We start from the raw sequence: 26,846 nt of genomic DNA on the forward strand, positions 1-26,846 counted from the left end.
ATGTTTAGGGTTGTTGTACTGCTGGAAGGTGAACCTCTGCCCCAGTCTCAAGTCTTTTGCAGAGTCTAACAGGTTTTCTTCTAAGATTGTGTTTGGCTCCATCCATCTTCCTATCAACTTCGACCAGCTTCCCTGTCCCTGCTGAAAAAAAGCATCCCTACAACATGATGCTGCCACCATGTTCACGGATGGTGTGTTCAGGGTGATGTGAAGTGTTAGTTTTCCGCCACACAAATAGGTAGATTCAGAAAGAGTTAGGCCGGCTTATCAGTAGATAAGCCGATCTAACTCTGAATCTACGCCGCCGTATGTTTAAGCGTATGCTCAAACAGAGATACGGCTTGCACCGTCCTATCTTAGATTGCAATTTTTCGGATGGCCGCTAGGTAGAGCTTCCATTGCGGCCGGCGTAGATTATGTAAATTAGATTGTACACCGATTCACGAACGTACGCCCGGCCGCCGCAGTCGTATTACGTCGTTTCCGTAAGGCCTTAGGCGGCCTAAAGTTATTCCACCTATGAGGTGGAATAACATTGTTAAAGTATGGCCGCCGTTCCCGCCACAAGGTTCGAATTTTTTACGTCGTTTGCGCAAGTCGTCCGCGAATCGGGAGTTACGTCGTTTACATCCACGTCAAAATCAATAGGCCCGTACGGCGTACTTAGCCGCAATTCGCACTGGGAAATGTAGGCGCCTGGCGCATGTGCAGTAGTAAAAAACGTCAAAAAACTTGAGGTCAAGCCTCATTACCATACAACACGCCCCCCTCCAACCAATTTGAATTAGGCGCCCTTACGCCCACCGCGATTACACTACGCCTCCCTAAGTAAGGAGGTAAGTGCTTTGAGAATCATGTACTTGCCTCTCTTACTTAAGGCGGCGTAGTGTAAACACGCTAGGCTACACCGTCTTAACATTGCACGGCCGTACCTGAATCTACCTAATAGCGTTTTTCTTTTAGGCCAAAAAGTTCAGTTTTGGTCTATCAGAATGTTTATACTAATATTGTATTTATGAAATTATGCAAATCTTTGTTTTGGGAGATTTTACATTTTTCCACAATTACAACCAAGTAATTCAAGTTAGTTTATCCGAGCTATTTTGAAGATAAGTATATATTTTATTAACTAAAAATTCAGGCCAAAATAATATCAGGTATATTTTGTGATAATACAAAAAAATGGATATACTTTTAAATATAAAATATATATATATATATGGGAATACAAATGATAATCACATTTCTATTGAAGCTCTTATTACAAAATACCATAATTCAATACTTAAATGATAACTTGATAAATTTAGACTTGGTAACTTTTAGTGATTAGTTTTCTGTGACTTAACGGACTTATAAAAACAAATGGTGTTGATTTTAGCTCTGGTGATTACTTCTTAAAACAAACAGACCTTCTAGCTTACACTTTAAAAATGCGCAGACAAAATGTTATACTGTGCACAGGGATTGATAATTTAATCAAGACTTATTTTTAAATTAAGAACAAATCTTTTTTTCAACGCATACAATAACCAATCCAATTCTAATGCCGCGTACACACCATCACTTTATGTGATGAAAAAAAACGACACTTTCTGTGAAGTAAAAAATTACGTTTTTGAAACTTCAATTTTCAAAGACGAAGTTGCCTACACACCATCGTTTTTCTCACAATGTTCTTGCAAAGTGAGGTTACGTTCCACCACGTTTTACCATTGAAGCTCGCTTCATAAGTAGCTTCTGGGCATGCGTGGATGAAAAAACGTCTTAGAAAACGATGTTTTTTGCTACACACGGTCAATTTCTGTGAAGTAAAAAGTGCACTTTTGAAAAACGACACATAAAATTGAAGCATGCTTCAATTTTTTTTGGTCGTTTTTTACAAGACATAAAACGACGTTTTCCCCCACACACGGTCAATTAAAGTGACGTTTTTAAAAACGACATTTTTTTTCATCACATAAAGTGATGGTGTGTACGCGGCATAAGACTTTGAAGTCAGTTTTGTGAGATATGACAATATATGTGTTTCCCTTGTTTTAAAAGCGAAACAAATTTATACTGCAGTTAGAATTTTCTCCACTCAAAACTGAACTGCCTATATTGATTGGATTAGTCAAGCATATGCTCAAACAAACTTCAATTACCTAAAAGGTAAAATAAACAGAAAAATATTTCACCGGGACTTAAAGCGGATCTCCGCCGAAAAAAAATATTAAAAGCCAGCAGCTACAAATACTGCAGCTGCTGACTTTTAATATTAGGACACTTACCTGTCCTGGAGTCCAGCGCCGTCGGCAGCAGAGGACAAGCGATCGCTCATCACTCTGCTGCCCCCACCGTTATCCTCAGTGAAGGAACCAGGAAGTGAAGAATTGCGGCTTCACTGCCCGGTTTCCTACGGCGCATGCGCCGTCCTCACGGGTCCCCTGCTGTGTTCTGGGAGCCGTGTTTTTCCCAGAACACAACGGGGGGACGGGGTCTTAGACAGGTATCTGCACCCCCTCCCCCTGAAAGGTGTCAAATGTGACACCTGAGGGGGGGAGGGTTCCGATAAGCGGAAGTTCCACTTTAGGGTGGAGCTCCGCTTTAAGAATTATGTTGTTTTGAGAAGCATCAAGTAGGTGTCCCGAAGATACTAATACTTTCAAACTTTTCATAGGATCTCATAATTGTAATCCTTATTATAATATATATGTAATATAGGTTTTTATGAATATCCACACAATACATTATGAAAAATATTATGAAAGAAAAATTATTATTAAAATAAAACAATATATGTGACATTATTCACTTAATTATCTATATAAGTACTTCAATATAATATCATTACCAACCACGTAACTTTGGCTAATATATTACCTTGTACTTGAGTAATATTATAATACGTTTCATTTGGTCATATTTTAATAAGCCCCCTTCTCTCCTTCATGCAAAGAAAATTTAGTTCTGTAAGCTCATGTGAAATATGAGTCTCTTACCATTTTCTCATCTTTAACCACTTAAGCCCCGGACCAATATGCTGCTAAATGCCCAGAGGCGTTTTTACAATTCGGCACTGCGTCGCTTTAACAGACAATTGCGCGGTCGTGCGACGTGGCTCCCAAACAAAATTTGCGTCCTTTTCTTCCCACAAATAGAGCTTTTTTTTTATGGTATTTGATTGCCTCTGCGATTTTTATTTTTTTCGCTATTAAACAAAAATAGAGCGACATTTTTGAAAAAAAATCTATATTTTTTACTTTTTGTTATAAGAAAAATTGAATAAACTAAATTTTAGTCAAACATTTAGGCCAAAATTTATTTAGCCACATGTCTTTAGTAAAAAAAAATCCCAATAAAAAAAAATTAGCTTCCTAGCGGCAACAGTGACACTAATACAACGATCAGAAAAATGATCGCTTAGTGACACTGGCAATAGGGAGTGAAAGGGTTAACTAGGGCGGTGATCAAGGGGTTAAAACTTTATTAGGGGGGGTACGGGGCTACCCTGGACCTAACACTAACTGCCTGTCACACTAACTGTCACACTGACACTAAATGCAGTGATCAGTACATATATGATCACTGCATTCAGTGACAGTGTGACAGGGGGGTGGGGGGGGGGTGATCGGAATGGGGTTAAATGTGCCTGAGTGTGTGGTGTCAGTGTAGTGTTAGGTGCGACTCTTCTCTCATCTTGGCGGTTTGAAAATACCGCCGAGATGAGAGCTGCATCACTTCCTCTGCCTATGTTTACATTTTACAGGTAGAGGAAGTGACACGGCGGCGGCTCACGGGATTGGCTGGAAGCGATCACGAGGGGGCAGACGGAAACGAACAGCCGCCCCCTCGAGTCGGATCGCTCGGTAAGGTAAGCCGCCCGCCACACGCAGCGGAGGGGGTCCCGATTGGACCCCCGACCCGCTAGAAGGCAAGGACGTATATATACGCCCTTCTGCCTGTCCGTGCCATTTTGCGGACGTATATAGTCGTGCGGCGGGCGGTTAAAGGCTGACAGAAAGAGAAATTATGATCTTAAGAGAACTTTACATAATACAATTAAAACCTTCTATTGAGAGTTCCTTAGTTTCAAAGACAATAAACTAAAGTTGACCTCTTTTAAAAAAAATCTCCTTTACACAAGATGGCTTCCGGTTTGCTCATAGCATATATATATATATATATATATATATATATATATATATAATATAAAGGCCATATATTCTTTTAACCCCAATAGTCCTGACAGGTCTCACCTGACCAGAGCACGTTCTTTGACATGTTTGCTGTGTCCCCCACCCACATGGCTTCTCCCAAACTTCAAACGGGACTTCTTATGGCTTTCTTTTAACAATGGCTTTGTTCCTGCCATTCTTCCATAAAGGCCAGATTTGTGTAGTGTACAACTAATGCCCTGTACACACGATCCGTTAGTCTGATGAAAACGGTCTGATGAATTTTTCCATCATTTATTTGATGAAGCTGACTGATGATCAGTCGTGCCTACACACCATCAGTTAAAAAAACCATTGTGTCAGAACGCGGTGACGTAAAACACAAAGACGTGCTGAAAAAAATTAAGTTCAATGCTTCCAAGCATGCGTCGACTTGATTCTGAGCATGCATGGATTTTTAACCGATGGACGTACCCACAGACGATTGTTTTTTTTCTATAGGTTTTTTATCCATCAGATAATTTTAAAACAAGTTCCTATTTTTTTAACCTATGGATAAATAACCTATGGGGCCCACACACGATCGGTTTGGTCTGATGAAAACGGTCCATCAGACCGTTTTCATCAGACTAACCTATCGTGTGTACGCAGCATAATAGTTGTCCTGTGGATCTCTGCAGCTCCTCCAGAGTTTCAATGGGCCTCTTGGCTGCTTCTCTGATTAATACTCTCCTTGCCTGGCCTGTGAGTTTAGGTGGATGGCCATGTCTTGGTAGGTTTGCAGTTGTGCCATACTCTTTCCATTTTCGACTGATGGATTGAACAGTGAGATGTTCAAAGCTTGGGATATTTTTGTATAACCTAACTCTGCTTTAAACTTCTACAAATTTATCCCCGACTTGTCTGGTATATTCCTTGGCTTTCATAATGCTGTTTACTACGATTATTTAGCAAACATCAGAGGGCTTCACAGAACAGCTGTATTTATACTGAGATTAAATTACACAGGTGGACTCTATTTACTAATTAGGTGACTTCTGAAGGCAATTGGTTCCCCTAGATTTTAGTTAGGGAGTATCAGAGTAAAGTGGGCTGAATACAAATGCACGCCACACGTTTTAGATATGTATTTATAAACATTTTGAAAACCATTTATCATTTTCCATCAAATTCACAACTATGTACCACTTTGTGTTGGTTTATCACATAAAATCCCAATAAAATACATTTACATTTTTGGTTGTAACATGACAAAATGTGGGAAATTTCAAGGGGTATGAATACTGTTTCAAGGCACTATATATATGCAACCAAAAAAAGACAGAGAATACTGTTGTGGCACTGGATGGGTAAAGGTGTAATAATAAAATTGTATCCAAGTGGGAAAGCAGTTGGACAAACATTTTAACAGATCCTGACTTGTAAGGGATTAAATAATTCCCTGGTGTTTAAATAAAGGGCATTGTTACCCCTTGACTGGGTGTTGGCGTGTTTCCCAATGTAACCAGGTCCTGTGCTGGAAGTAGGCAGCCAGACTGCAACGGCAGTTATGATTTCACATTTAACAGTTCCCTATTAAAGGGGTTGTAAAAGTAAAAAAATGTTCCCCTAAATAGCTTCCTTTACCTTAGTACAGTCCTCCTTCACTTACCTCATCCTTCCATTTTGCTTTTAAATGTCCTTATTTCTTCTGAGAAATCCTCACTTCCTGTTTTTCTGTCTGTAACTACACACAGTAATGCAAGGCTTTCTCCCTGGTGTGGAGAAAGCCTCTTGAAGGGGGGGGGGGCAAGCAGGCAAGTCAGGACACTCTCTACTTTGCAGATAGAGAAAGGAGCTGTGTGTTAGAGAGTGTTCTGACCCTTCTGCTCGCCCCCTCCCCCCTCAAGAGGCTTTCTCCACACCAGGGAGAAAGCCTTGCATTACTGTGTGGAGTTACAGACAGAAGAACAGGAAGTGAGGATTTCTTAGAAAAAATAAGGAAACTTAAAAGCAAAATCAAAGCATGAGGTAAGTGAAGGAGGACTGCACTAAGGTAAAGGAAGCTATTTAGGGAAAAAAGTTACCTTTACAACACCCTTTAAGGTTCCCTATTACACTCCCCTGAAGACCATCCCAATTTGATATCCATGTTTTGAATTATGCAAAGTTGCCAAAGGACAACTTCTTCGGGGTATTGGGGCAAATTCTCAACAAGCATCCAATACCTGCAGGAAGGACTGATTAACTCTGTAAGTGCCTGGGCCCTTGTAATTTTTGATAATCCATTTTTTGCCTTGTATGATTACAACAGCATAGTACCAGCGAAGACGGAGCAGTGGGCAAATTAGTAAAAAGAGAGAATTATGCTGCAAAGTTGTTTACCTGCCTATCTGAGTTTTCTTCAATAGTGGCTGCAGGACTTATTTCTAAGTGCATTGATTTTGGTAATGCACTTTGCAAGCATGCTGCTTAAACGCGCCTCAACATAGACCTTATGACTGCTCCATTGTTTGGTTCCCTAGAGTGTGAATGTATAACCTTTTGGTTCTTGAGACCGACACTCTGAAGAAGGAGTAAATGAGAATTTGACGAAGCATTAAATCGAACCCTTTGCAGGGGTAGGATTCTTCTTTGTCCAGAAACAGATAGCAACCTTACAAATTATTTGTAGTGTAATGTACAAATAAGTGCCAGTGCATTGGTTTTCAATAAGCTAAGCCTTAGCGTAACATACAATTTAGTCAGAACACATTAGGGTAATGATTTGAAAATGGCCTTATGATGAAATAGTATGTTTGACCTTTGCAATGCATGAGCTGTTTTTTTAATGGATCATAGGTCATATAGGCAAATTTGTAGTTGTATTCTATAATGACATCCTGATTTAATCTATATCTTTGGGAGCAGCACAGGTTTTAGGAATGTTATATACTCAAGGATAGTCTGTACACCAACATAAAGCAATCCTTCCTGTAATGCCGGTATATCTCGGTTGGAAGCCCATCTGGTCCCGGAGATTTCTGTCCCACCATTTCATTGGTAACCCGCTGTATCTCCTCTAGCATTAATGGCCTATCTAGCTCTATTCTATCCATCTCGTTAAGGTGGGGGAGATTCAGGTCTCTAAAAAAGCTATCCATTTCATCCCCCATCTACTCCTCCAACTATACAGATCCTCGTAGTATTCCTTAAACTTACCCGCTATTTCTGGCGTATATGAGGACACCCTTCCATCTCCTATGACAATCGTTGGTACCACCGATGAGGGAGAGTTCACCCTAACTAGCTGTGCCAACATGCATCCCACGCTTTCCCACACTGTGGCGGGACATACCTAATATCATGAATAACATTGAGAAATGTGAGGAAGCAAAAATAAGCAAGGATGTCCTGCTCCCAGAAACAGTATACACATCATGTCTCCACATATCAAGCTGAAGGATATATTGCAATTCAAACCATGAGAAAAAAATCCTCCTTCCAAGGCAACATATCCAATGTACATGGAACCTTTGCAATTCTCCAATCTTCCACCCTCCTCAAGCTAGTGACCTCATAATCTGATATACAGGGAGTGCAGAATTATTAGGCAAGTTGTATTTTTGAGGATTAATTTAATTATTGAACAACAACCATGTTCTCAATGAACCCAAAAAACTCATTAATATCAAAGCTGAATATTTTTGGTAGTAGTTTTTAGTTTGTTTTTAGTTTTAGCTATTTTAGGGGGATATCTGTGTGTGCAGGTGACTATTACTGTGCATAATTATTAGGCAACTTAACAAAAAAAAATATATACCCATTTCAATTATTTATTTTTACCAGTGAAACCAATATAACATCTCAACATTCACAAATATACATTTCTGACATTCAAAAACAAAACAAAAACAAATCAGTGACCAATATAGCCACCTTTCTTTGCAAGGACACTCAAAAGCCTGCCATCCATGGATTCTGTCAGTGTTTTGATCTGTTCACCATCAACATTGCGTGCAGCAGCAACCACAGCCTCCCAGACACTGTTCAGAGAGGTGTACTGTTTTCCCTCCTTGTAAATCTCACATTTGATGATGGACCACAGGTTCTCAATGGGGTTCAGATCAGGTGAACAAGGAGGCCATGTCATTAGTTTTTCTTCTTTTATACCCTTTCTTGCCAGCCACGCTGTGGAGTACTTGGACGCGTGTGCTGGAGCATTGTCCTGCATGAAAATCATGTTTTTCTTGAAGGATGCAGACTTCTTCCTGTACCACTGCTTGAAGAAGGTGTCTTCCAGAAACTGGCAGTAGGACTGGGAGTTGAGCTTGACTCCATCCTCAACCCGAAAAGGCCCCACAAGCTCATCTTTGATGATACCAGCCCAAACCAGTACTCCACCTCCACCTTGCTGGCGTCTGAGTCGGACTGGAGCTCTCTGCCCTTTACCAATCCAGCCACGGGCCCATCCATCTGGCCCATCAAGACTCACTCTCATTTCATCAGTCCATAAAACCTTAGAAAAATCAGTCTTGAGATATTTCTTGGCCCAGTCTTGACGTTTCAGCTTGTGTGTCTTGTTCAGTGGTCGTCGTCTTTCAGCCTTTCTTACCTTGGCCATGTCTCTGAGTATTGCACACCTTGTGCTTTTGGGCACTCCAGTGATGTTGCAGCTCTGAAATATGGCCAATCTGGTGGCAAGTGGCATCTTGGCAGCTGCACGCTTGACTTATCTCAGTTCATGGGCAGTTATTTTGCGCCTTGGTTTTTCCACACGCTTCTTGCGACCCTGTTGACTATTTTGAATGAAACGCTTGATTGTTCGATGATCACGCTTCAGAAGCTTTGCAATTTTAAGAGTGCTGCATCCCTCTGCAAGATATCTCACTATTTTTTACTTTTCTGAGCCTGTCAAGTCCTTCTTTTGACCCATTTTGCCAAAGGAAAGGAAGTTGCCTAATAATTATGCACACCTGATATAGGGTGTTGATGTCATTAGACCACACCCCTTCTCATTACAGAGATGCACATCACCTAATATGCTTAATTGGTAGTAGGCTTTCGAGCCTATACAGCTTGGAGTAAGACAACATGCATAAAGAGGATGATGTGGTCAAAATATTCATTTGCCTAATAATTCTGCACTCCCTGTATACACCATCTGTAACCAGTGTTTATGGGAGGGGGCAAAAAAGAAGGGAATAGCAAGAAAGAGGGAAGGAAAAGGGTGCAGGCAAGGAAAAGAAAGCAGTGTCAAACTCAAGAGCAAATTGGTAATCAAGAAAAACGTGCTTTACCAGAAAAGGGGGAAAAGCAACAACTCTCTCTGAAGGGACAGCCCCCCAGAACCCCACACCAATACCGCAGAAGTCTATGACTAAAATGGCCGGGCACAATCCAAGACAGAGTATGAAAAAGTACTAATCACTGGCCCCCCTATTTTAGTGCAACCCTGCGGTTGTATCTCTCTTAGAGGAAGTCCGAACGGACGAAACATCAGAGCGCTGCTATCCAGCATCCCGACCGGAGGTGACGTTTTTGCGCTCCACACGTTGAGGGAACCAGGAATTAAGCTGCAGGAAGGATACCTAAGCGGTCTTCAGGGGTCCTACTAACAGTGAGAGTGGCACAAACACCACATGAATTATATTTTTGCCTGACTATTTCATTCATCTGGTACGCATGTTTTATAAGGGGGCATGTATATATGTTTTTGGGTAACATTAAAATTATCGAAACAATATTGCGCTATGTGGATTTTTCCTTCCCTTATATAACTGCCGAATACCCGGAAGAGTGAATATTTATACGGTGATCAAGGAGATAAGAGTGGTATGCTGTTTCAATCCATCATCTGACAGTGACGTGTTACACTGAAATGCTATTTTAAAGTAACCATCTGGTGAGTTTTTTCCCCGAAGGGGACCCCATATCCCCCCACGTGGTGAATTCCTTATTGGTGATTGGAGCACATACTGTTGATTCTTCTGATCTGGTCATCCCACACAGCTTACACACCAAACCAGGGGTTTGCAGCGCTGCTGCAGGACTATACACAAGCTCTGTATGGGCTGGTTTTATTTTTCTGCTTTTACAATCCAAGACAGGCTCTGTGACATGAGCTTCCAGGTCTCCAGAGGCAGAGACCTAATCATGAGCTTTAAACCACTCCCCACTAGAGGTCCACTGATTAGAAATGTTGGTGCCAAAATCAAAAATTCTGTATGTACTTGACCAAAACCAAAAATGACAGTTTAAAAAATAAATACATTATATTTATATATATATATATTTACACACACACACACACACGTGAAACTCGAAAAATTTGAATATCATGCAAAAGTTCATTTATTTGACTAATGCAACTTAAAAGGTGAAACTAATATATGAGAAAGACTCATTACATGCAAAAGGGTTGGAGGGAAGTGCTATTCCCAAATAAGTGATAGCGTCTTGTTTCCATGTAAAAGGGAACTGCAGTTTGAAGGTAGGCACTAAGAGCATAGCACTTTGAGTAACTAATTTTAAAACTGGATAGCAAGAGATATTTGTCCAGAGCATCTAACAGCGTAGGTATCAAGAAATGTGGATCACGAAGGAAAAGCAATAGATCATCTGCGTATGTCGTCAGTTTATGCTCCCTCCCGGGCTATGTGGAATCCTCTGATCTCTGGATCACCCCGTAAGCATCTAAGAAATAGCTCCAGGGTAAGAACGAATATCAGGGGTGACAATGTGCACCCCTGCCTTATTCCATTATGAATCTTGAAAGCATTCGATAAAGATCCATTCCCCTTAACCCTAGCAGAAGAATCATGCAGAGGGCTAAGATCCTGTTGCGCATTTTAGTGCGGAACCCCACAGCACTTAACATGACAGCCATATATTCCCAGGCCAATCGATCAAAGGCCTCTTGAACCTTCCCAGTTTTCTGCTAGCCAGGAGACCCACCACCATTTTCACTCTGACAGCCTAGTGCCCTGCTTTTCTTTATCAGCTATATGGTCTATCTGGTTGTGTCTCCCTACCACGTTGTCTTCTACATTGTTACCTTGCAGTTTGTCTTGTTTCCTGTGCTACACTGCCTCACATCTTTACTTTACTGAAGCCTTTGTCTTCATTGTGCATTTGCTATAATCTTTTGTCTGCTTGCTTTGTTACTCTCTCTTGATTTGCTATCTTTGCAACTCCATGCATTCTTATGCCTTTGGCTCATCAAGTGGAGACCAGGCAATTCCTGGTACTACCCTTCTTGGTTTGCCCTTTAGTTTATTTTTTGTTGCCCATAAACGCTGATAAAAAATGTGTTTACAGTTTCCCTGGCCATGTCCTAACTATGACAGTGTAAACTAATTCGTTTAGGTAAAACAGAACTTCTACATCCCTGTCCTCAAAGTATATCTGAAGCAATAACATTTTTAGACTTGGGCAGAGCAGGTAATAGCTACAACCCCTGTAGTTTTTGCTGTGTCCCATTTAGAAGATGTGAAAGGAAATTTCCATAAAGTAAAAAAAAAATCAAAAAAAAAATCTCTTAGGCCCGGTACACACGAGCAAACATGTACAATGAAACCGGTCCGTCGGACCGTTTTCACCGTACATGCCTGCCAGAGGGCTTCTGTACGATGGTTGTACTAACCATCGTACAGAAGTCCGCGCGTAAACAATACGCGGGGCGTGTCCGCGTCGTCGCCGCGACGATGACGTGGCGATGACGTGGAAACGTGGGCGGGCCTGCCATTTAAAGGCTTCCACGCATGCGTCAAAGTCATTCGACGCATGCGAGGGACGGCGGGCGCTCGGACATGTACGGTAGGTCTGTACTGACGACCGTACATGTCCGAGCGGGCAGGATTCCAGCGGACGGTTTTAAAACACGTCCAGGAATATTTGCCCGCTGGGAAAAGGCCCGGCGGGCAAATGTTTGCTGGAATTCGGCCCGCTCGCGCCTACACACGACCGAACATGTATGCTGAAACTGGCCCGCGGACCAGTTTCAGCATACATGTTTGGTCGTGTGTACGGGGCCTCAGACAGCAGAAACTTGAACAAGTGCCCTATTCAAAAGATTTCCCCTCTTCTTGTACCAGATGAGAACTCAAAATGTGGATTTTTTCTTTCAGTGCAGGTGAAAACGGTCACTAAGACAGAGGCCGGAAATCTCTCTAGTGGGGACACAGATATGAATAAACACCTGACAGAGGTTCTAATCTTTGTAATACTCTATCCAAAACTTAAAAAAGTTTTGACTTTAGAACCACTTGAAGGACAAAATTGTATGTTCCAGTATTCTTGAACCTAGGTAGGTACACAAACATTTCTGGCAGAACCGATTAAGTCCTGTTAGATATTTTCATTTTCAGTACATTCTGGCATGCATCAGATTTTGTATTCTATATAATTCCAACTATACCAGAACAAAATTGCAGATGATTCAACATAATGAGGTCATCTGTTATTTGCTACCATTTGGATAATACACAGTTAGGCCCCGTACAGACGACCGAACATGTCTGCTGAAACTGGTCCGCGGACCAGTTTCAGCAGACATGTTCGGTCGTGTGTAGGCCCGAGCGGACAGGATTCCAGCATACATTTGCCCGCCGGGCCTTTTTCCAGCGGGCAAATATTTCTGGACTTGTTTTAAAACAGCCCGCTGGAATCCTGTCCGCTCGGACATGTTCGGTCGTCTGTACAGACCTACCGTACATGTCCGAGCGCCCGCCATCCCTCGCATGCGTCGAATGACTTTGACGCATGCGTGGAAGCATTGAACTGGCAGGGCCGCCCACGTCGCCGAGTCATCGTCGCGGCCACGCCCCGCGTATTGTTTACGCGCGGATTTCTGTATGATGGTGAGTACAGCCACCATACAGAAATCCCCGGGCAGACATGTACGGTGAAAACGGTCCGGCGGACCGCTTTCATCGTACATGTTTGGTCGTCTGTACACGGCCTTAAAGTCAAGTCTATTTCTTATCAATGCGGTCAGTCAACAGCTATGATACATATTTTACATGGTCCTGTGTCTCATAGGAATAACATCCAAATGAAGCAAAAACTTGTATCCGTGGTCCTTACCTGATAATGTGCTTGAGCTTGCTGTGCTGAATTGAGGGTGACATTACACAGCTTACAAGAAAGAGGTTTACACAGTTCTTCCAAGGACGGATCTTCCTCCACAGTGTCATCCTCAAGGATTTCCAAAGAAGGTGGCTGAGCTGCAAGGGCTACACGTATTGGTGAATGAGGCTGTGTAGGTAGGACTACTGGCCTTTTGCCCATTGCAATGGCAGAAGGAAAAGCAGGTTGCTCAGGGTGAGGAGGCCTGGCATGTTGCAGCACAATCATCTGCCCTGTTCTGTGCGATGGCAAAAATGAAAAAAGTTTTGCTCAGGTAGTCTGAGTGGCTCTGATGTCCTGAAGAGTGCTTTTTTAGAAAAAAAAAAAAAAAAGAAACATGGTCATTTCATGACAAGTAAGCCACACATGTAGCCAATATGGTATTTTACTAAAGACTCAAAGGCAAGTTACATAATTGAGATGGTGATCAGGATATCAAACAACCAAGAGGTACATCTTATCAAATATATTTACATTAACATGCATGACTGGTTCAGCTGAACATGCATGCTAATGCACTGAAAAGGCATTCTTTATCTGGGGAAAAACAGTAATTGTCTGGGAAAATATTGATCAGATCATTCATTACATGGAGATCCTTTAACTAGGCAATTCTAGAAACATTTTCCTTTACTTATTTTCCTAACCTTCTAAACTGCATGTTCTTTAGAGCCCTCTCTGCTATTGTTTCTTCTTACTGTAAGGCCCCGTACACACGATAGAATCCATCCGCTGAAAAATCCCAGCAAATGGGTTTCAGCGGATAGATCCTATGGTGTGTACACTCCAGCGGATCTGTTTCCGTGGATATTTATCCCCTGGGATGGATTCCAGCAGATCGAATATTTGCTGACATGCCAAACAAATCCATCTGCTGGAATCCATCCCAACGGATGGATCCGCTGGTCTGTATAGACTCACCGGATTCATCCGTCCGAAGGGATCCCCCGCATGCGTCGTAATGATTAGACGCATGCGCGGAATTCCTTATATGACAGCGTCGCGCACGTCGCCGCGTCATAATCGCGGCGACGGCGCGACACGTCATCGCCAGAGGATTTCGGCGCGGATTTCAATGCGATGGTGTGTACACTCCATCGCATGAAAATCCGCCGAAATCCTCGAGAGGATTTATCCGCGGAAACGGTCCGCTGGACCGTATTCGCGGATAAATTCTCTCGTGTGTATGGGGCCTTAGGATTTGCTACACTGTAGTACTTAGCAAGTATTTGTTAACTTGTTACTTGTTATTTTGTATTTTTAACATTTTATGTATTGTATTACTTGTGCTACTGACCCTTGTTATACCCAATAATTTGTACAGTACCATAGAAGATGATGACTATATACCAGTAAATAAATTAAATAATAATAATAATAATGATGATGATGAATATCTTTCAGTTTTTAGATCTTCCAAATGTCATGACATGTCTATGGCTAGCATTAAAAAAAAATGTCAATAAATACAGTCATTTAAAACAATACACTTATTAAATCTAGAAAACAAAATGTCCTCAAATACCCAAACAAGTGATAAAAACAAATATTTCCCATTTGCCTGGCAGAAGACAACACAGGCTATGTGGGCCAACGAATCATCAATAAATCCAGTTAAGCTATAATCATATAAGCAGTTGATATACTAAAGGCAAATATGCCACTTTACAGGGGTAATTTTACTTTGTAAGCAAATTTTCCACACCAGCTTGGTGAATGAGGTAAAGCTCTGCTGCAAGGGTAGGCAACCCCGGCACGTAAAGCCTCTTTTGCTGACACTTGACTCCCTTCCCATCAGCAGAGCAGTGCAGGGAAGTGTCAGTGAGACACTAATGCATTCCAATTTCAGAATTCCCCATGCTGTACCTGCACTGAGGGGGCGGCACTGTGCCCCCACACATTGTAAAAGATGGGAAAAATAGTTTGGTACTTTGCTGTAGCTGCGATCCTCAGCTTTTGTGATAGGGAAGAGATTGGGTGCAGTTCTGCTAGGGGGGGGCTGGTTACAGGAGGAGGAGGAGGACTGTCTTGGCCACTGCTAAAGCCAATCACAGTCCTGCTAGCCCCATTCACCATCTGGAGGAAGATGACTCGTTTGGTTGCCACTACCAATCTAAGAAAGAAGGGACTTCACTGTAATTGAGAAAACCACGATCAGGTGACAGTTTGTGGAATTACTGTTGAGCTTCTGGGAACTTTGTTGAAATTATTACTGAACCTTTGCGTCACTTTATACTGAACCCCTCTGCACTCAGTGTCCTTTTAAGCCGCAGCCAGTATTCAGCGTAATGTAAACGAGGGGGGACCAATGCGCAAAACCAAACCAACCTACGAGCATATAAATTACTAAAATAAATGAATATAAAGCAGCAGCCACTACCAATAAAGTGCTCACGCACCAATCAACATGTATACAAGGGGGGGGTGTAGTAGCGCTTGCAAATAGGAACTAAGTAATAATAAATTAATAAACACAGCAACGTGTGATGATGGACCAGTATTCAATAAATTATGTTCCACTCCTACTTCCTCCAAAACTCCTCCCACATCAATTGTGATGTGGAGGATGGAACTAGTGAATATTGATGAAAGTGAAATCCAACAATTTATGACTCAAACAAAAATGTAAGTCATATAAATAATGTGTAAAACAATTATATCGACAAGTGATATACAATAAATATTAAATAAACACAGAATAAAATTAAAAGGTGTAAGTGAAAAAATTAATAAATAGTCCAAAAAACATGCATCAAAAAATTGCACCTCTAATAGTGCCAATAAATGTGAAAATAATGTTCAAGTAAAAAATATTGTTCAGGACAAAAAACTTAGTGTTTAAAGGTGAAAAATGAAAATAAATGAATAAATATATTCATAAAGTGCTTGATGAAATAAGGTGCTTAATAATTTCCAACAAAGTGCAAATAGTGCTTGATCGATACTGCAATCCAATGCACGATCCTTCCCTGTAGTAGTGCAGATCAAACTTAGAGAAATCCTAGCCTCTCACCTCAATGAAGGCTATTCAAGCCTAATTGTAGAAACAATGGAGACCAGCAGGTTTAACAATGGATCCCGGACAGCCCAGCTTGTTTCCAGCACACGTCCACAGACCATCCAGACCATCAATAAAAGCAAAAAGCAGACTCCATGGTGTAGTATATACGGGTAAGGTTTAATAAACAAAACAGTAACACTCACAGTTAAAATCTCTGTAAACAGGAGGCATAGTAACAAACAGCTGATCTCCGCTCTCGGCCGCGAGCGGAGATGACGTCACCGACGGCACTTCTCTATCCCCTGACGCGTTGCGCGGCTGATCGACGCCACTTAATCATAGGTAAGAACATACCTATGATTAAGCGGCGTCGATCAGCCGCGCAACGCGTCAGGGGATAGAGAAGTGCCGTCGGTGACGTCATCTCCGCTCGCAGGTGCATGTAGGTGAGGATCCAAGAACTCATCCTGTGTGCTTTCAGGGACCCCGCACCCACGTCATATAGGCACACAGCAGCTATGTCCGTTCAGCCGTATGTCCCAGTAGATTTAGGCTAGGTTCACATCTATGTGTTTCTAGTGCATTTGCAGATCCAGAGAGATGCACTACAGCACTTGTTGAGGGGGCGCACTGGACACCTTTGCTGCCATTGTGCTATTTACTGGGTGTTCAGTGCGCCCCTGTGCCTTTAAGGAGAAGTGGGCTCCCTCTAGACCTGCCCTCAATCTATCCATTATTTTATATGTGCTCCTTCTATGGAGGCTTTCAAAATGTATAGAGTTAGGACTTTTGCGGCCTCTGCAGCTCACGCATATACTTGCAAAAGTGTCCAAACTAAACACCTGTTTTTAACAATAACTGTTATACAGGACAATTCCGTTTGTTGTAGGCTGGCTGGTAAGTTGAGCTGGAAATATTTATTTGTTTTTGTTTGAGATGCACTACAATCCATTTACAGTGGTGCTCGAAAGTTTGCATCCCCTTGGGGAATTAGTAATATAGAGAATGAACCATTTTTAAAGATAACACGAGTGAACAGGAAAAACACATTTCTTTTATTGCTTATGGGGTTCATATGCAACTGTAGGTTATAACAAAATGGCACAATCATAAAACAAAATATGGCAACAAGTAAACACATGAAATGACCCCTGTTCAAATGTCTGCATTCCCTTAGTTCTTAATACTCTGTATTGCCCCCTTTAGCATCAAGGATAGCCTGCAGTCTTTAGGCCCCAAATTATTGCAGAAGGTATAGCTTCCCAAAGTCTCCAGGTCATGAAAAGTCTTTGGTTGTCTTGCATGAACCACACGTTTGAGAACTCCCCAGAGTGGTTTGTTGATATTAAGGTCAGCAGACTGTGATGGCCACTACAGTACCTTCACCTTTTTTCTGCTTTAACCGCTGGAGGGTCAGCTTGGCCTTGAGCTTAGGGTCATTGTCGTGCTGGAAACTCAAAGAGCATCCCATGCGCAGTTTTCGTACAGAAGAATGCAAATTGTCTGCCAGTATTTTCTGACAACATGCTGCATTCATTTTGCCATCAATTTTCACAAGATACCTTTAGGTGTTTAGGAGCGGTTGGGCATTTTTTTCAGCTGCCCCTGATCTCTCCTCTCTGTTATCTTATCAGTACATGTACACAGGGTCATTTATAGGCAGTTGAGTTTAGAAGCATTTTTTGGAAAGCAAAAAAATGCATTCAGGACGGATGTTCAGAGGCATTTGAAACGCCAAATGCCTGTAAAAGCTTGTAAACCCATGTAAAAGCGATACCATTTCGTTTATAGGCGTTTTTAATACTTGACTATTTGAAAAAAATGCTTCTAAACTCAAACGTGGCTAAACGCGGCATGTAAAACGAGGCAAAACTGACTTTTTTAAACATTGGTTACTATCTGTCAAGTTAAATTGTTCAGGAGAGGTTGTAAAACGTCCGGTGTACATTAAGCCTTAGAGCTCACACATCCTCAACACATCAGTACGCAACCACCATGCTTCACAGTGGGGATGGTATTCTTTTTTCTATAGGCCTTGCTGATTCCTCTCCAAACGTAGTGCATTTTTGGCTTCATCGACTTCAATGGAATTGCATGAAAAACACATGAACACTGCATATACGTGCATTTTTGGTGAATTTCCTGCATGACAACAGACATCTTCTCCTAGTAACATCAACATTTCCCCCCCAAAAAAAACGCGGCTGGAAAAATTAACTGCAAAAACCAACTGCACATAGATGTGAATCTAACCTAAGGCCCCTTTCACAAAGGGAAGATTCTGTTCCGATCAGCAGGGGGTCAGCTCATAGATCAGCTCAATGGACAGTCAGGAGTAAAAAGACTCAGTTTACACCCAACTAGCCCCTTATCCACTCCAAAGGCAGATCCCCTTCCAAAGAAATATGCACACCACTCTAGGCTGCTGCTCACCTAGCATCCACTGCACAAGCTCCTTCAGAAGGAGCCATCCTGACATACATACGCTTACTGAGACATACACATTTCCGGATGGCTGTACTGTTCATAAAATGTATTGTGCACCTAAAAGCAGGGGCATCACAAAACAGTGGGGGACATAGGAAGGTGGTGGTAACACTTTATCATTCTCTTGCCCCAACTGTGTTGTGATGTCCTTGCTTGTCACGATCAGGCGTCAGGCTCGAAGGCCAATTGCAATAGCAGTTGAAGACAGGTATACAGACAGTCACTTCTGGCAGATGACACGGGCTCACCTGAGGTGCAGAGTCTAATCGCTAACCGGTGTTCACCAGATAGCTCAATGGGAAGAGTTAAAGGAACGCTAAAGGTTTGTTTTTTATTAGATCAATTGATTGCTGTAAGCAAGAGCATTTAAATATCACTTACCTCGTTTTTCCTTTTAACCTCTAAAATACAGTAATCCAGGTTTGAAAATTCCATTTCCTGTCTCTCCTCTTCTTGCTTTCCACCAGCATCTGAGCCGTTTTGCATGGTGGAAAGCAGAATGTGCTCACCCCCTCCCTATGACTACAGCTCTGCGTGAAGATGTTCTCTTATCCCTCACAGGCATGGAGGCTAAGCCTAATGGGAACTGTACTTCCCATTAGGCCGTGATGTAGCAAGAATGAATGCACACCGCAAACCAGGAAGTCAGTGAGAATAACGATTCAGGAGTGCTGGAGGTGAATAAAACAGTTCGATTTCAACAGGTATCAAACTAGTTATAATGCAAAACATTACTTTTTACTTTATCAGCTACTGTCAGACTTTGATTTAAGAGGAAAATATTTTTGTCTTTACAACCCCTTTAATGCCAGACACAGAAAAGGTCCCAGGTCCTGACATTGCTTTTACATATACAATAAGTTCATGAAGAGTGCAGCCATGTGGAACTTTGTCTGTCTGAGCAGATGCCTTTCTGGTTTTCTTTAGCAAACTCAATTGCACCCAGAGGTAGGTAGGTGTAAACAGACACTAGCTGTTTACACCTGCCCGTCCATAGGGATGAATGGACCTCCAGATCAGGCCGGCCAGAAACACTGACAGGCAGACTTGATTGATCCCCCGTGTGAAAGGAGCCTAAAAATTGATGCAAGAAGATGTCCGTGGTGACGAAACGCGTAGGTGTGGCTTGCAGATCCGACGTCATCATGCCTCTCCAGACAAGGAAGCACGGAGCACACACAGATAGGAGAAGCAGGAGAAGTTGCGCGCTTTATCAGGTTTGTTTACATTGCGATAACATCTCCATGGTCTTCTAAGTGCATAGTTACTTGGCTAAATAAATTTATACTTTACGGTATCATGCTATGGTCTTCTTTTCTCTGACTATTCAAGATAACAGATGCCATCCCATATACTCTACAGCGGATCCGGAGGGAGACCTAAAATCCCCACGTTTGCTGTGACCGCTGTAACGGTGGTCATACAGTTAGGGTAAGGAGACTGCATTACCACTTCTGGGTGCCTTCCTGGTGGATGAAGTTTGCTCTATCCTAAACTTTCCTTTTTGGCACCAACACGGACTAACCCTTTAAGGACTGATTTCTCTTGTGTTCCATTTGTCAATTCAATGTAGTGGGACTTTATTCATACACATGTTTTTCTTTATATGTTTTTGTGTCACTCAAACAGTTTTTTCACAAGGCATTTTTGTAACTGGGAGAATTATTTCTCAGTATTCATTTGACATCACAGTTATAATTTAAGATCAATTTAATTAGATCTTTCTTTCACTTCTTTGTTTATTTGAGCGCTGTACTGTTTATTACTTATGTTTTGGAATTTTTTGTATCACAAATTTTGGAACTGGCAGCTATTAACTTACTTTATCACATATTTTGGTGTTTTAACTTCACATTTATATCTAGTGCAGTGTTTTCCTTTTGGATTTTTTTAGTGATGCAAGAAATGGACACAAAGTGGAGGCTCCATTTTCTTAAACAACTCCCTTCTCTGTTACGTCATGTGCATATTCAACACATCCCAACTTACATATATTTTTATATATGGTGTATAAATGGGAATATATGATTTCAAAATGTTCTACTATCGCTATATATACACATTTGAAAGATTAGTCAGATTCTCTTTTAATATGGAAAAGGCCTTCTTTCAATTCCCAAACATGGAGCTCTTTAACGAACTAAACAGTTGCCATAGTAACATGAAGAGTGTCCATAGATCAGCAGGGACCTCCTTTTTTGCACAGTCTGTTCTTGAGGTCAGCCTAATTTTAGCAAAAGATACATGAAAGTGCCCTGTGCAATCAGACTCATCTTTTGATATCATATAAAATTAAATGGACTTGTACAGTCAAAGTATACCTATACCTTCCGGCACTTCAAAACGGCCCACCCCTAATAAACTAGGAAAATGTAGAAGGAAAACCATCATACACTTCACAAAATTAAATTCAACAAGTCTGTATGTTTTTTATTACAAACTAGCAAATAGAGATTGTGAGCTTTAAATGTTTTGTACAATAGCTGTCCCCAACCTTTAGGCACCAGGGATGGGTTTGTGGAAAACAAGTTTTTCCATGGCCTAGGTTTGGGGGGGGGGGGGTTGGGTGGCTTCAAGATAATTCAAGCAAATTACATTTATTGTGCGCTTTATTTCTATTATTATTACTACACTGTAATAAATAACAAAATATTTATACAACTCACCATATTGCAGAATTAGTGGTAGCCCTGAACTTGTTTTTCTGCAACTAGATGGTCCCATCTGGGTTGATGGGAGACAGTTACCCCCGAATTGTGTTTCTGTAATCTCATTTTGGTTGCCATCACTGCAGAAAACTCTGCTTCACAAAGATAGGATGTTCGAAACTAGAGCTGCACGATTACCCGTTAAAAGATTGGGATCTTGATTCGACCTCCCACGCGATCTTAATCCAGCATCTCCAAGTTTCATGTAAAAAGTGCAGAGCAGTTCCCCTGCACACAGCTATCAAAAAAAAATCAGCAGGCAATGTTCATCATTGTTTAGTGCTCAAAGAGACGGGTAAAAAGAAACATCTTGGGCTAGATTCAGTAAGGGCAGCGTATCGTTGTGCGGGCGTAGCGTATGTTATTTACGCTACGCCTCCGCAACTTAGACGGGCAAGTGCATTATTCACAAAGCACTTGCCTAATTCAAATGTGGAAGCGGGGGGCGTGTTTTATGTTAATGCATGATGACCTGACGTGATTGACGTTTTTTACGAACGTCCGTGTACATATCCCAGTGTGCATTGCTCCCAAGTACGCCGCAACGACGTATTGGTTTCGACGTGAATGTAAACATTTTTTTTGTTTCTGTTATAAAACATTGTAAATAAGTATGTTTTCTCCTTCACTAATGGGCACTGATGATACTGCACTGACTGGCACTGATAAGGTGGCACTGATGGGCACCGATAATGTGGCACTGATGTGGTGGCATTGATGATAGGCACCAATATGCGGCACTGATAAGTGGCATGGGTGGGCACTGATGGGCGGCACGGATAGGTGGCACTGATGGGCACAGATAGGCGGCACGGATGGGCAGGGATAGGCGGCAGGGATAGGCAGCACGGATGGGCGGGGATAGGTGGCACGGATGGGCAGGGATAGGCGACACGTATGGGCACTGATAGGTGGCATGGATGGGCACTGATAGGCGGCATGGATGGGCACTGATATGCGGCATGCATGGGCATAGATGGGCACTAACTAATGTGTTGTACTAATGGATGCCAATCAGTGCCAAACAATGCCTGCCAATCAGTGATGCCCATTGTGGGCACTGATTGGCATCCATTGTGGCACTGATTGGCATCCATTATGTGTCATCCCTGGTGGTCTAGGGTGGCATACCTTTGATTTAAATCCCTGGTGATCTAGTGGAATCCCTGGTGGTCCAGTGGGCATCCCTGGTGGTCCAGTGGGCATCCTCAGGGGGGGCTGTGCTGATAATCGATCAGCACAAACCCCCCCGTCAGAGGAGCAGCCAATCGGCTCTCCTCTACTCGCGTCTGACAGACGCAAGTGAGGAAAAGCCGATTACCGGCTTTTGCTGTTTACATCGTGGACACGGCTGATCACGTGGTAAAGTGTCTCTGTGAGAGACACTTTACCTAGATCGGTGTTGCGGGGTGTCAGACTGATACCCTGCAGCAACGATCGCCGCGATGCACGCCCTCGGGGGACCGCAGCGGCTCAGAATCCTGAGGACGTCATATGACATCCAGTCAGGATTCTACAACCACTTTTCCACCGTCAATCTGTCATTGGCGGGCGGCAAGTGGTTAAAGCAACCTTGTCAAGTGAAAAAATATATATTTTGGTTTGTTTTTATTGAATTGTTCCTCAGATTAACCCCTTATTAACCCTTAATTTACACTTACCAGTCTTAATAAGTCCTTTTTCTCCTCCTCCATTTAATTATTATTTTATCGATGATTTTTTCTATTTACTTCTATTTAATAAACTATTAATAATTAAAATCTTTTGTTTGTTTGCTTTGTTCATTAATATTTTTACACCTTTAACATATATTTACACGTTTCATATTGAAAAAAAGCACAAAAAAAAAATGTATTTCATTTGTTAAATACATTTTCAATGCTTTGTACCATCGCTGACAGCTGAAGTGTAAACAAAAAAGTTGCGGTAGGTGTCTATAATTGGTATCGGCGAATACTAAGAAAAAATACCCAAATATAACTAAAAGCGTAACACTTTTGTTGAGAACCAAAAAAATCCCCTCCAGGTGATCTATGTACATTGCAAGGATTATAACAACCTTTGCTTCAGATTTCTATCTTTCGTTTTTTCTGAAGAAATCCCTGTTTGTTCCTCTGTGCCTCTGGCTGGGTTCACACTGGTACGACACGACAGTCATATGACTGTGGATCCAACTTTGCCCTGCGACTTGAAGTCCGACTTCCATCCGACTTCAATGAACTGGATCCGACTTTGATCCCGACAATACCAGGCCCTTTGTGTTTGGTATGAATCTTGAGGGGAAACTCCATGTCAAAATGAAAAAAAAGAAAACGGCATAGAAATCTCCCCCCAAGACCATACCAGACCAAAGGGTCTGGTATGGATTTTAAGGGGAACCCCCACACCAAAATAACGGCGTGGTGTCCACCCCAAAATCCATACCAAACCATTATCCAAGCACGCAGCCTGGCAGGTCAGGAAAGGGGATGGTGGACGGGGGAGAGCCCCCCCTCCCAAACCATACCAGGCCACATGTCCTCAGCATTATATCGGGAGTGAGCGTCGGTAGAAGAATGGAGGAGGAACAGAGGGAGAAGTCAGGGAGAAGACAGCGGAGAGAGGAGAACCGGCAGAGGGAGAAGACAGCGGAGAGGAGAGAGCCGGCAGCATAAGAAGACATCAGCGGAGGGAGAAGAACCTGAGGAAGATGTCATCAGTGGAGGGGGAAGAACTGGAGGATGATCTGGGGGCCCCTTGTTAAAGGGGGCTTCCAGATTATAAACCCCCCACCCACAGACCCCGACAACCACTGGCCAGGGTTGTCGGGATAAGGGGCCCTTGTCCCAAAGCACCCACCCCCTCCCCCTCATGTTGAGAGCATGTGGCCAGGTATGTTTCAGAATGGGGCGCACGCTCGTCCCTACCCCCTTTCCAAAGCTGCCAGGCTGCATGCTCAGATAAGTGTATGGTATGGATTTGGGGGGGACCCCATACCATTCTTTATGGCGTGGGGTTTCCCCTTAAAATCCATACCAGACCGCAGTGAAAGAACGAGGATCTGCCTGTGTAAACAAGGCAGATCTCTGTTCTGACAGGGGATCACACAAAGATCCTGTCTTTCTGCTATGCAGGGAGACAGATCTGTGTGTTGTCCCAAGCAGCCCATCTCCCATACAGTTAGTAAACACCCTGAGGGAACACAGTTAACCCTTTTATTGACCCTTTTATTGACCGACGCAGTAAAGTTACGCCGTTTACGTTAGGCTTTTCCCGGTGTATAGTTACCCCTGCTATATGGTGGAGTAAGTGCGGCGTACCAATGTTAAGTATGGCCGTTGTTCCTGCGACGAAATTTGAAAATGTTACGTTGTTTGCGTAACTCGTCCGTGAATGGGGCTGGACGTAATTTACGTTCACGTCAAAACCAATACATCCTTGCGGCGTATTAGGAGCAATGCACACTGGGAGATTTCCACGGACGGCGCATGCGCCGTTCGTGAAAAACGTCAATCACGTCGGGTCACAGAACATTTACATAAAACACGCCCCCCTGTTCTAAATTTGAATTAGGCGGGCTTACGCCGGCCGATTTACGCTACGCCGCTGCAACTTGAGAATACAGCACTTGCCCGTCTAAGTTGCGGAGGCGTAACGTAAATCGGATACGTTACGCCGCCGCAAAGATACGCCGCTGGACGAGAATCTGGCCCTATAACTTTTGCGCAAAATAATCAAAATACGCTTATTTATTGATTTTTTACCACAGATACGTAGCAGAATACATATTGGCCTAAATTGATGAAGAAATTCAATTGTTTTGATTTTTTTTATTGGGTATGTTTTATAGCAAAAATTTAAAAATATTGTTTATTTTTCAAAATTGTTGGTCTTTTTTGTTTATAGCGAAAAAATAAAGGTTATCAAATACCACCAAAAGAGAGCTCTATTTGTGGGGAAAAAAGGACATATATTTTATTTGGGTACAGCGTCACGCAATTGTCAGTTAAAGTAATGCAGTGCCGTATCGCAAAAAAAAATGGCCTGGTCAGGAAGTGGTTAAATCCTTCCGGGGCTGAATTGGTTAATGCCGGTAATTTTTTTAGTTGTTTACACATTACATTATTTTTCATTACATTTCTTTACATTTTGATTGAAGCAAAGAGTATTAGGTCTTATTTAATTGCCATCTTGTTCGATAACCTAATGTCCAGGGGATGTAAACTAAAATGTAAAATAAAAAAGTTTGTGATGCCTATTTTAAGTCAAAGAATTGTGATTCTCATTTTACCTCAGACTCCCGAGCCCTCAAGCTAAAGGGTCAGGGATCAGACAAAGCAAGTAAAGCCACATAAGGGAGTACATACAAATCTTACATAAATAAACCTAGTAAAATGACACTTATTTATGACTGGGTTTTCAAAGTTCTGCACAAGCACAGTTGTAACAGGTTCCCTTTGAGGCCAAAAAAAATATTTTTGTTCTGTATCATAGTTGATACATAGGTTCATGTTTGCTTTGTATCTCAGAAATTCCAACAAGTGACATATCCACATACTATTCTTGGTATGTGGTAAATGGGCAGGAAGTAAACGTAATCTCCCCAACAAGAAAACTGAAATACAGGCAGCCATAAAATCACTATTGTTGTCTGTGTCTCCACCAAGGCAAGACAGGAAGAGGAAATCTCCCAAAAATCGACTTGGGTCCAAAGTTTTGACTAAAACAGTTTTTTCAAAGAGAACTTTTGTTATGTTTTTAATTCTATCCAGATAGGGGACCAAATGTACGTACAGTGCCTTGCAAAAGTATTCACCCCCCTTGGCATTTTTCGTGTTTTGTTGCCTCACAACCTGGAATTAACATGGATTGTTTGAGGATTTGAATCATTTTATTTACAGAACATGCCAACTTTGAAGATTTTTTTTTATTGTGAAGCAAACAACAAATAGGAGAAAATACCAGAAAAAGTCAATGTGCATAACTATTCGGCTATCACAGCTCCAAGTTGCTTTGGATAAGTCTCTATGAGCTTGCCACATCTTACCACTGGGATTTGTGCTCATTCCTCTTTGCAAAACTGCTCCAGCTCCTTCAAGTTGGATGGTTTGCGCTTGTGAACATCAATCTTTAAGTCTGACCACAGATTTTCTATTGGATTGAGGTCTGGGCTTTGACTAGGCCAAGGATATGCAATTAGCGGACCTCCAGATGTTGCAAAACTACAAATCCCATCATGTATCTGCCTCTGGGTGTCATGCTTGTGGCTGTCAGAGCCTTGCTATGCCTCATGGGATTTGTAGTTCTGCAAAAGCTGGAGGTCCGCTAATTGCATATCCCCGGACTAGGCCAATCCAACACATTTACATATTTCCCCTTAAACCACTCAAGTGTTGCTTTAGCAGTGTGTTTGGGGTCATTGTC

The 26,846-nt window shown here is 42.1% G+C and overlaps 1 protein-coding gene across 2 annotated transcripts in view; it reads right to left on the bottom strand.

The window, feature by feature from the left end:
- Positions 1 to 26,846, bottom strand: part of ZMAT3 (zinc finger matrin-type 3) — a 111,325-nt gene that overhangs the window by 62,442 nt on the left and 22,037 nt on the right. For both annotated transcript variants that reach the window (XM_040349407.1, XM_040349405.1), the window contains one exon: positions 13,206 to 13,554. In XM_040349407.1, the coding sequence (XP_040205341.1) occupies positions 13,206 to 13,475 (270 nt within the window). In that variant the 5' untranslated portion in view covers positions 13,476 to 13,554. The remainder of the gene's footprint in view (positions 1 to 13,205; positions 13,555 to 26,846) is intronic.

Source organism: Rana temporaria, chromosome 4, assembly GCF_905171775.1.
Source record: "Rana temporaria chromosome 4, aRanTem1.1, whole genome shotgun sequence".
Taxonomy (NCBI): Eukaryota; Metazoa; Chordata; class Amphibia; order Anura; family Ranidae; genus Rana; species Rana temporaria.